Source organism: Primulina huaijiensis, chromosome 5 (assembly GCF_012295235.1).
Source record: "Primulina huaijiensis isolate GDHJ02 chromosome 5, ASM1229523v2, whole genome shotgun sequence".
Taxonomy (NCBI): Eukaryota; Viridiplantae; Streptophyta; class Magnoliopsida; order Lamiales; family Gesneriaceae; genus Primulina; species Primulina huaijiensis.
In genome coordinates, this window is record NC_133310.1 from 20,896,060 (window position 1) to 20,908,525 (window position 12,466).

The following is a 12,466-nucleotide window of genomic DNA, read 5'->3' on the forward strand; positions in this document are numbered from 1 at the left end:
ATCTTGCCCGTGGTTTTTACCCTAATAATTTTTAGGGGTTTTCCACGTAAATCTCGGTGTCCAGTTTATTCTTTATTTTCGGGTTTTATTATCTCAAATTACCGCAAGTGGGACCAACAATATAATTATATATATATATATATATAATTATATTGTAGAAATGTGTATTCATTCGTTGATGGCCAAAAAATTATAATTATAATTACACATTTCTACAATATAATTGGAGCCAACGATGTAATTTTCTCTTGATTTCTTAGAATTTGTGCTACTCTAGTCTATGGTTTCGGTCAATATAAAGGATGTGACATTTTTGTACACTTTATTATAAAATTCTTTCAATATTTTTCTCGCCCAATGATATACTTACATATCTAGTCACAAGAAGCTTCTATCGAGAAGGGACGAGACCAATTCATCGGTTTCAAAATAAGGAAGTCATTTGTTTTAAATAAATCTTCTATATATAATTTATAAATTTATAAAGTTTGTTCCCTAACTGAAAAGTATTTTTTTAAAAAAAGTAATAGTTTAAATCATCAGGTGTAACTAAATCTTGTATCTACATCACAATATATCTGGGTATGTATTCGAACTTTTCATTATTAGCTTAATTTTGTCGAAAAATTTTTGCGCTTTGTTATAGGTCTAGAAGTTTAGTTTAACATCATTTAAATATATATTTTATACCTTCACACAAACCAAATATTTATTTTTTATTTCTTTTAGTTTAACATCATTTAAATATATATTTTATGCCTTCACACGAACCAAATATTTATTTTTTTATTTCTTACATTAAAAGAGGAGAGATTCGAACTTAAGTCATTACAATTGGGGCAGATGATATTGTTGTTGATGTTAATATCATTATTTCTATTATTATTATTATTATTATTATTAAATCGTTATGTTAATATATTTGTGAAATAAATTTTTCAAATAAAGGTCAAAACATTATTATTATCTTTTGTGAGCATATTAATTAAATTATTATTATTTGTTCCGTTAAAATTCGAACACACAAACAGTTATACTCAGGGAGGAATGAGTCAGATGCCAAACGTCAAATGAATTTACTAAACTTATTTTGTGCAAAAATTTAATAAATAAAATAAAAGGATCTGATATAAACCCAATCAATTTATAATTTATCTTAAAAACCTATTCCACAATTTAATACCCAAAAACCTCCAACTTTCCTACATCGGGTGCCTACCATGTTGTTTGGTCATCACTTCAACAAACAAATGCTAGTGGGAGAGATATCTCTAAATCAACACTTACCAGAATTTGTTCAAATATGTACATAAACACAACATTCAAATCCCATATATTCATTACAAGGCGACGTCAGCGGAATTACAGCAATTGCTAAGTGTACGTGTAAATAATTTATTTGTATAAACACACTAAACAACACTAGCATCATGTAGAAACAAATCCAACGAGCATGGAATCCATAAATAGCTGTAAACAAGAATCTTGTCCTCCCGTTCGAACTTGACAACTTTGGAATTTCATTAACGACTGCCATCTTGCCCTGAATGGCTCTATACAAAGTCGTGTGGTTCTGGCAAAGAGATGGTCTTTCTAAAAAGAATGATGGTCTAGGAAGTTACGGTTATATAAATAAGACAGGTCGATGATTTTATCCACCAGTGTTTGGCCACCCCAAAGTAGGGATTCCATGCTTTTGGAACCATTCAGGCATATGGAATCTTTCGTAGAGAATGGGTCTTACGTCCTTCTGTAGAGAAAGATCCCTGAGTAGTGGAAGTATAACCTCCAAAAGCTGGTGAACAAGAACGTAGAAAAAAGAGTCAGGACGAGGAGAAAAATATAGGTTTTGTGAGAAATATTGGTACCTGATCATCCTTCGGTTGTCCAGCAGAAAAGGGAATGCATGGAATTCCGTTTAGTGGTTGCAACAAGAAGCTAAATGGGTTGTTGTCAACTATAACAATTCTGCACAAATCCTTTGATAAGCAAGATATATCTTTTACGTGCTCACGATATTCCCTGTGATGGTTGCAAACAAGTTCATCAGACAAATAACAGTATAAAACCCATATAATTGACCATCGGCATTCCTAATGTAGCAAATCCATAGACGAAAACTAAATTGAATAATTTGCAGAAGTTAAAAGACCATTCTATGGTTGGATGAAATGTTGAGTCACATCAAACTTAACCTCTTAACGGAAAGATCATTTTACAACTTGAAATGAGAATCATTTCATATTCTCTTTCATTTATTATTATTCACGTGTCTTCTTCATTGAAGTGAGGTAGAAGGTCTGGGAATGGCATTTGGGTATGGTGATTAACCTTCCCGCACCTTGCAACTACACATGGAGCAGCATCTAGGAAGCTGATGAATCTCGTAAAGAAATTAAGAAAAAAATTATGTGTGTATACTATATGATGATCATCCATACTACAATACAGATTTAAGGACATGGCAATTGTAAGGAAAATAAAGATAAATCAGTTGAAATTTGAGGATTTCCAGTGCTTGAGCTACTCAAGCCAGGTCAAAAGATAGCAGGACAGCCAGAAATTCCCATTATATTACGATAACACATAAGCATGAGCAACAGTAGGTTTAAATAGGTCGGTAGTCAAGTATATTATTACATCAAGAAGTGGTCTATCCACAACCATGATAATATTTTCCCACAAAATCGTATCCGATATCATTTTTATTTCACATTTTAAAGTTTGAAAGTTAAAACTATTTACGTACTTTCCACATATTAATTAACATTACTTAAGCAAAACAAGTCAAATGGCATATCATCGGCACGGCAAATTTCACTTTGTATGTTTCATGAGCACTTAGCATTATTTCTTTAGTTTTCTTTTCGTTCACTTGTCAGATGCAAACACATCACAACCGTGTATAGCAATTATTTCCATCAATGAAAAAGTAGAATGTAGGACATATTTAGAGCTCAAAAACGCAAAATGAGTGACCTCTTGGCAAGAAATAAGAAACATAAAGAAGACGTCAGAAGGTATTCCCAGCGGTCAATAACAAAGGAGCAGAATAAACTTACGTGCTAATTGTTGAAGGCCGATAGAGTCTACCACTGAATCGATTGTCAACATCTATTCTATCAACAAGAGGTCTCGCATATCCTGCAATAGTAAAAAATGCAGTACAACACTACTTAAAGTGCAGTTGAAAACAAAGTAAACTAAGACACAGGGTAACAGAAAACCTTCAAGGCCAGCAGTAAATAACACAAGTTCTGCAAATTCGCTAAGTTGGTCAAGAAATTCTTTCAATCCTGGACGTTCAAATACTGTCACGTGGTTGATCTTAGGTTTTCCATCAAATTCCTTGAAGCTCCATCAAAATATAAACATAAAAATAAATACAGTAAAAAATAATTCAAATGTAAAAATAAAATGTACAGTTTCAGCTGTTAATCATACCAGTGTAACACCACATGTAACTCACCTTGTCAGAAGAGATACATTCTAGTTCGAACCATTTTAAACCAGCTTCTGTAGCTTGACTACGTAGCATAGCTGGTAAACTTGACGTCTCGTATGCACATACTAGAGTTTCATCCAAATCAAGCACCACCTGCATCCAGTAAACAGGCACATTTCCAAAAGCAATTCAATTTGGTGTCAGCATTTTTCACACCAAGAAAACTTTGACGACCTTTTTTTATATAGGAAACCGTATTATATTAATTAAAGTATTATAATTACAAAAAATGGACAAGAGGTCCATACACCAGAAAGTTTGACCCAAAGTCAAATTAGCATAATATTGGACTTTAATTTCTATACAAGCTTGAGACCGAGAACGATGCAAACTCCATACTCTTCGAACACCAACTTGAAACCCTAAACTTAATCATGTCTTCAAGCAAGTCTTCTAAGTCGTAAAAAATCCTCATGTTCCTCTTCAACCAAACGGACAGCATAAACAATAAACCACCACAACCCGAAAAATTAGACTCCTCTTCCTTAGATCCCGACCAAGACCTATGGCGAATAAATCCGAAGTTGATCTTGGGGAAACTCCGGTGAGGAATATTAGAGTTAGTAACCTCTCAAACTTCATATATAAAGCCTTTACAAGGTTGAAGGAACACTTTACGTTCAAGCACTTTCAGCACATGGAAAATCTTTGTTACTGTATAATGCACCCCAACAGACACCCTAAGATACATACACAAGACCCAATTGAGCACACGATGATAAATACAGGAAAGAGGAAATCTGTATATGATGACAGTGTGTGTCTGGGAAACTATATGCAACAAATCAACTATATCTTGACTGTATGAATTATCGAGAACCAGTTTAGATGTGATAGAAACCTGAGAAAGCACTTTTTCTGCAGAAAAACGTTTTACACCCGGCAGATACCATGGATATTATTTCATCGTACAGAGCCGCAGAAGACTAAAAGCATATTGTACCAGCGGATATCCCTGAGTTGGTCTAGCCACATAAATCATCACCATTATTCATTAACAAATACCTTTCCATAAAGACTATTCATCCATACACTAGCTAGCAATGTTCATCCATCTTGCAATGCAAAGATTAGTTTTGTTTTAAGAAAGATAACAGGACTAAGTATGATCCCAAACTTTCCCCGTCGATTGTAAAAGGAAAGCGGTCTTTTCCCTTCTCTTATAAGAAATATGAAATATGAGAAAACATTTTCCCTTCTATATTCTTTATCCATTCTTAGGAGAAATGATGTTATCCTCTCGCTATGATTAACACCAACTCCAGCTTATTTCTAGAGTTAGAAGATGATTAATCAAAAGAGTAGCCTATTTCCGAAAAAGGACTAAACTTCACCACAAAGAGAGACACCAAGCAAAAGCATTAATTACTCTGTTCTCGCACATAAATTCCATTTGCTTCAATCCAACTCTTTTGTCTTTCTTTTAACACTAGATTCACAACAAACACATTGAATAGAACCAAATCAGAAAGCATTATTACCTCGAACCTCTACCCTCATGTCAACGTTAAGCCTTTGTTCGTCACTTCTACTCAAATAAACCACGTACTTACGGCAACTACTTTTCTAGTGCACTTTATTTGTTTTGTTTCACTCCTTCCATCATAACTCAAATTAAATCAAGTTCGAGACATAATATTACCTTCAACTTCCTCAAAGCCGGAGTATCAAACAGTCTCCCTTCGCGAGCGGTGATTGTCACAGAAGTGGATTGAACCGAATCTCCCTCTTCCACCTCTGCTTCGTATTCCGAAAGCTCCACCGCCGGAAGATGCTTGAATTGCACCGGCGCGTGTGGCGCCGAAGAGAGTAACGAGCCATGACGTAGGCCAACGTAAGACAGGACCTGCGAAAACGACGGCGTACCACGCAGGATCTGAGCGAAGATCTGGAAGAAAAAGGCCATCCAGTTCACCAACGTCCTCCACACCTGTATCGTCCGAGGAGAGTAGACTTCAGCGGCCGCCAGCTCCGCCATAGACAATATCACGGACGGTGAGATTTGCGAGATTTCTTGTTACAGCGCCCACCGGATGCCTATCTGCAATAGGGGTTGTGTTACTGCGTCTGCAGAGTAGCGAGCAAGGTGGGGCAGATGGCTCTATCTATGAAGCGTAGATCGTAAATCGTAAATGAACAAATCCAATCGATGCCGGGAATATATTGACAGGACAGTAATTGCTGCTGCCAGAGTATATACTATGAACTACCTTTTTTACCCTCATACCTCACTTTTCCAAGAAAAGGAATTGAAATCATTAGGCAACAGTTAAATAAATTTTTAGATATTTTAAAAAATAAAAATTTGTGTGAGACGCTCTCACGGGTCGTGTTTTGTGAAACGGATCTCTTATTTGGGTCATCAATGAAAAAGTATTACTTTTTATGCTAAGAGTATTATTTTTTATTGTGAATATTTATAGGATTGACTCGTCTCACAGATAAAGATTTCTTGAGACCGTCTCACAAGAGACCTCCTCATTTTAGAAATATATCATTAGTATGCATGTGTTTTTTGGAAAGGTAGATTTATGTTAACTGGTTCCACATATGTATATATATAATCGGTGATTTAGACTCGAGAAAGTTTATATCAGATATTCGAGTATTAAGGGCGTTTCGGAAAAAATTGCTCTACCATCGACAGAAGTCAAATTCGCTCTACCAATAGCCAATAAGGATAAAAACCTTAAATAAAATAAATACAAAGCCAGTCATGATAGGCTGCGGGCGGAAATAATGAGAGGGGCCTTGATTTATTTATTTATTTATCTATCTATCAACTAAAATATATTTTTTTAAAATTTAGTTCTAAACAATATTACCAGATTACTAATTAATAAATAAATTATAAACAATAGCCAGATTCGTATATAGAATTGGAAATCAATCTATGGAATTTGATCAAAAGGTCTATTTTAGTTTCATATTTAAATATATCATTTTGTGACTGGTTAATTGTGTTTATATATCCAATGTTTGTCGTGATAACAAAAAAACTCAATTATATCTAAATATTACACATACCTCGAATGAAATTTGTGAAAATTAACAAATAAATATGATAATTTCTAATATTACACACACATCTTTCGTGTTTGTATGTTTCTTACATGGCAAAAACTTGTGTGAGACTGTCTCACAGGTCGTATTTGTGAAACGGATCTCTTATTTGGGTCATCCATGAAAAAGTATTATTTTTTATGCTAAGAGTATTACTTTTTATTGTGAATATGAGAAGGGTTGACCCGTCTCACAGATTAAGATCAGTGAGACGGTCTCACATGAGACTCACTCTTCTTACATTTAACACCTCTAAAATGTAAGATAAATAAAAAAAATTTGTAATATCAATATAAATTTTATGAAGGTGTTTATAATTTTAGAAGTTGTTAGATTTATTTGTTATTTTTCACAAACTTTCGTGGATGTAAAATTTAAATATAGTTAATTTTTTTATGATTACGACAAATATCGAGAGAGCCGTATGTAATTATCTTTTGTGAGCTTAGATTTCAAAATATGACCCTCGCATATTTTTAAAAATTGTCGCATTTGCATATATTGGACCATGAATTTACAATTTCCAAATACTACCCCGGCTTGAAAATGGTCTAAGAGCATAATCAAAAATGTTAGAAGGGTCTATAAAATTTTACAACATAAACTTCCAATGTTCAAGTCAGATAACGAGAAAAATATAGAAAATGTTTTAAGTAAACAATATCAATCAATAAATAGCATCATCAAATCTGAAATTGGGTCACTCCACTTTTTTTTAAAAAAACAATCTTATTTATAACAGTTTACTATCTAAAATATACTTGTATATTTTTTTAAATGCTCACGATGTCCTCCACAAATTTTGATAAATTAATAACCTAACAAATTACAGGTTGTTTTTGTTAAGTCCATAACATGCTCAATTAATAATTTGTTTATCACTTTGCATTTTATCTTTTTAAAATAAGGCTTTTTTTTCTGTCTTTTTCTTAGGATTTAAAAAACAAATGTGTCAATATTTTATTGAGTAAATCTGTAACTACGATTTTTTAATAAATGTTTACATGAACATAAAATAATATATTAATTTTTTTCCAAAGAATATCAATTTTTCTAAAATTTAAATATAAAATAAATAACTTTTTTTAAATATTGTTTTAAGATAAATTTATAAAACTATTTTCTTATATATATTTATATATATGTATATGTATAATTTCGTACATTACTCCAAAGTATTATACACCTTTACGATATTTTTGATGATAAAAAGATTTTATAATATCAATTGCATTAACATCTATAAGTTGTTTCAAATAAGTTCATCCAAACGTTTGAAAAAATTATTTTTAAAATAAGACTCTACGGCTTATAAGATGTTTTGAATAAATTTATCCAAAATACTCTCGTATCGGACAAATCTTATATAACAGGTTAGTTCAATAAGATGTTCGGAAAAAAATAACCAATGAGTAATATTATATTTGGATTGAGTGCATGATAGTCTTAATTTCGTATACAAGTATATATATAATCGTACATATTGTTTCATTAAAAAAATTATAAATTCCTAGGAAACTGAATCGAACAAATTCTATTTAATTTTTATTTAAAAAAACCGATTGGCTATGACAACAATTGTTGTTGCGTAATGAAAAAATTTATGGACATTCAAAGTCACCTTTTAGACAGCAATTATAAGATTCGTTTTGAATCTTAGCTTTTTCAAATAATTTATACGAACTAGTGCATCGATGTATCTGTTGTATGTTTGTATAATATTTTTTATAATTCATTTAATTTATATTTAAATGAAGATCAAAATGTAATTATAAGAAATAGTGAGTGATTATACTACAATTTGGATATATGAATTTAAAAAAATAAATACATAAAAGAAAGGAAAAAATTTAAATAAGAATTGAACATGCTTAGGAAACAAAAACTCTATCCGCTGGACTAAAAACCATTTGCATTAAATTTTTAACAATTTATTAATATATATAATCATTAAAGATTTAAAAAATTAGTTATTTTAAGTGATTAAAATTTAATAATATAGTATTCATATTTTCAATCTAAAATAAGACATTCTCGATGGACCCCACTGATAACCAAACTGGTTGGCCCGTTCATAAATGGGCTTTTAAGATCACTCGTCATTTCAGAAAAGTAGGCCAACATGTCCATCGTGCTTTGCACTTGTTCGGGCTTTTTAACGGCCAACATTTAATTGCAAGATTCGTTAGTGTGTTAAAATTGTGGCGGAGTCGGCCCACTTTGATGAATAAATCGATGGTCCTTCTTTTTATGTAAAGATTTGTTTTAAAAAGTGGAATGTAAATAACATCGTAGAGTCGACCACAATATACATGTTATTGACAAAAAAGGTCGGAAGAATATTATATCGTAGTAAAGATGGAAATAAGGATGGCAACGAGGAGGGTTTGCGGCTTACTTGGCCAAACCTGAGACTCGTCCCGTCTCACTTTGTTCTGTAAACTCAACAGATTTAATCTGGGTTGGATTTGTCAAAATTATATAAAAAAACATAAAAATTAATAAATATTAAAGTTACTTTCCAATTTTATATTAATGATATTCAAAAAAAAAATATTAGCACAAATTAAAATCTATCAATTTTGTATTCAATTAATAATTAATAAGAAAAAATTGTGTAATTATTTATATTCATATTAAACATATCATAATAAAATAAAATTATTTCAATCTTAAAATATTATAAAATAAAATTATGGATAGGATATTTATTATTCAATATAAACAAGAACACAATTATATTATAAATATCATTTATTAATGGCATGACGAGTCCACTAAAATACGGGACCTATTCCAAACCCGCTTGTGAAACGGTTTCACCGAGTCTAATCTGTCTTGAATGGAACGCATTTAAAACAAGATCGGATTCGAATATATAAGGGTGTCAAAAGCAGACACGACCCACCAATCCGACACGGTTTAACCCGAAAAAATCAGGTTTGTGTTTGGAATTTTCGGGTTCGGATCAAAAAAAATGGTCGGGTTGGAGTTGACCCGAAAATTTTAATTTTTTAAAAATATAATTAATAAATATTGCCTACATTTTTTATAAATTGTATGTCCAAAAAAATATTTATTGTATATTTATATTATAAATTTTCATAATTTAATATTTAATTTGAACATTTTTTATTTTTAAACAATTGTTTATTTGATTTAGTAAATATATTTTATTTTTCTACGATTAGACTTTCAAATTTAAATCATATATATTAGAGTAAGATTTTGTTATTATGTATTTAAATTAAAATATTATTTTTTGTATTTTTATTTAATTTTCTTTAAAAAATTTAAAAAACAAATTCAGAATCGGGTTGATTCGAGTTCGAATTGAGAGTTTTCGGGTTGGCTGGAGCTCGAGTTGATCAATTTTTGAATAATATTATTGCTAAATCCAATCCAACCCACCCGAATTGAAACTCTTACAAATATTGTGATTCATATGTGGAATTATTGATGTAAATAAGTCAAAAGAAACTATAATAGCTTGGCAAATTAGAGGAAGTTCGACACCTAAGAAAAAATAAAGTCAAAATTCTGATATGTGATGCCGAAAACTTTGAAATTTTAATAGAATTTAAGGATCATACAATTATCTGAAATTAATGTTGTCCCCAACGCTGATCTCCTCGGGATTTTGCCAGATAATAGTATCGTAAATTATAATAATATAATAAAAATCCACGATTTATAAATAAAACTACATAAAAAATGGAGTTGGTGACAAAATTTATAAATAAAACTATATTAAAATTTTTGAAAGATAGAATCGAAGTTTAAGAGTTAGATCTGTTTAACTAATCCAGGATTTCGATAATTAGTATCTAAAGAAAATCAAGATAAGCATTAAATAATAGAATATAAGAAAACTTGAAATCCGATCCATCTTAGCTCACACTGGACAATAATTTATCTTATCCATTCAATGATAAAATGGTAGATGAGATACTACTTATATGGGTACTACCCTCACTTCATTTCAACGGGTAAGATCTTGTCATTCATACAATTTCAAAAAAAAAGTGGATCCTATATATGTATGGACAAATCTTGGTCATCTATCCTATCACGGAGGCAATGTCCACATGAGTAGGATGAAATAAACCTGATAAAACAAAGGGAACGAGTCCAAATATTAAAAGTCACAATAATCCAAACTTCCTATGAACAACGTGTTTAAAGATCGACTTGATCTTGATTTTAATCGAATTCAAATCGAGATCGAGAAACTAATATTAATTTTTTTTTGAAAAAATTAAATTGAAGTGTCCCCTTTTACAACAATTTTATTTTGACAAAAATTTGTGTGAGAAGGGCTCACGGATCGTATTTTGTGAGACATATCTCTTATTTGGATCATCAATGAAAAAATATTACTTTTTATGCTTAGAGTATTGTTTTTTATTGTAAATATCGGTAGAATTAGCCCATATCACAGATAAAGATTTGTGATATCGTCTCACAAAACATCTCCTCTTTTATTTGAGCATAAATGGACGAATATAATTAGTGATAATAAAGCTAACATGTGAAATGCATTAAAAACGTGAGGAAAACAATATGACAGTCATCCAAAGTTGAAAATGTCAGTGCAATACGTGTGTATTGTGCGTGTGGGCCTCGCTTACGCGTTTAGCGTTAAAAATCGCTGGGAATATTCAAACCCCCCATTTTTATATTGGCTCGCCAGTTTCAGCCCAACATGACAAAAGCCCAAATCTCAATGTATCATTGTTTCAAGAGACATCTTGGCGTATAAAATAGATGGATTAGATTGACAATTTAACTCATTTAAATAATAGATAATCTCGCTCTGTCTAATGGTGGGTTGCAGGTTGAATCGTTCCAACTCGCCAAATTGCACATACAAGTGCTTAATTCAGCCTCGTCATCTAAAATAAGTGTGTTATATTGATAATTTCTCATAACGGATTTCAGACAAACCCATCTTCTAAGTCATATAATTGACAAGAGATGACCAAAATAGGTTACTTAGTAATCTATTATATGATTAGTATGAGGTTATGATAAATCATATATAAAATATTATTATTTTCATCGTAGTTGATAATTGATAAGTCTATAATGCAGTAGAAAATACTATTTTGTCTCTACTCGAACATACTAGATGTTTGTTTGTATTTGGATATTTGGATTGTCTTTCTAAATTCCATTTTCCCTCAATTAAAAGGAGCTCAGTATGAAATCCAAAAGAATTATCGTATTGGATGCATATAATATTTTTATTAAATAGCTGATGATTTATATCCCACTTAAGCAAGTTTTTTACATTTGGGATGAAATTATATTCAAGACTTAATTATTAAAATAATTATATTCAAGACTTAATTATTAAACTAAAAAAACTCAATATCTCAAAAAACATAAATATCAAGTATGAACAAAAGAGATCATGATGATAATCATAGTTCGTAAAAATTAATGGCAAAAATTTGTGTGAGACTGTCTCACGAATCGTATTTTGTGAGACGGATCTCTTATTTGGGTCATCCATAAAAAAATATTACTTTTTATGTTAAGAATATTACTTTTTATTGTGAATATCGGTAGAGTTGACCAGCCTCACAGATAAAGATTCGTGAAACCGTATTACAAGAGATCTACTCAAAATTAATTACTTTTAANGTGAATATCGGTAGAGTTGACCCGTCTCACATATAAAGATTCGTGAAACCTTTTATAAGAGACATACTCAAAATTAATTACTTTTAATTTTAAAAAAATTCACAATATTAAAATATAATTTAAATATGTATATAATTTTGACATATTATCCATATATCATTATTTATTTAATATAATAAAAGATATGTAAAATTGTATATCTCATAAATAAATATAAAAAATAAATATATACATGTAAATTAATATGTC

The 12,466-nt window shown here is 30.8% G+C and overlaps 1 protein-coding gene across 1 annotated transcript; it reads right to left on the reverse strand.

Annotated features, from left to right (window-relative positions):
• Positions 1 to 1,292: 1,292 nt before the first annotated feature.
• On the reverse strand, positions 1,293 to 5,651 carry LOC140977023 (uncharacterized). Its single transcript, XM_073441542.1, has 6 exons — positions 5,148 to 5,651; positions 3,470 to 3,598; positions 3,228 to 3,348; positions 3,063 to 3,144; positions 1,869 to 2,022; positions 1,293 to 1,795 (listed from the first exon to the last, which is right to left on the reverse strand). The coding sequence occupies exons 1-6, from the start codon at positions 5,481 to 5,483 to the stop codon at positions 1,652 to 1,654; spliced, it is 966 nt and encodes a 321-aa protein (XP_073297643.1). The 5' UTR covers positions 5,484 to 5,651; the 3' UTR covers positions 1,293 to 1,651.
• Positions 5,652 to 12,466: the final 6,815 nt, after the last annotated feature.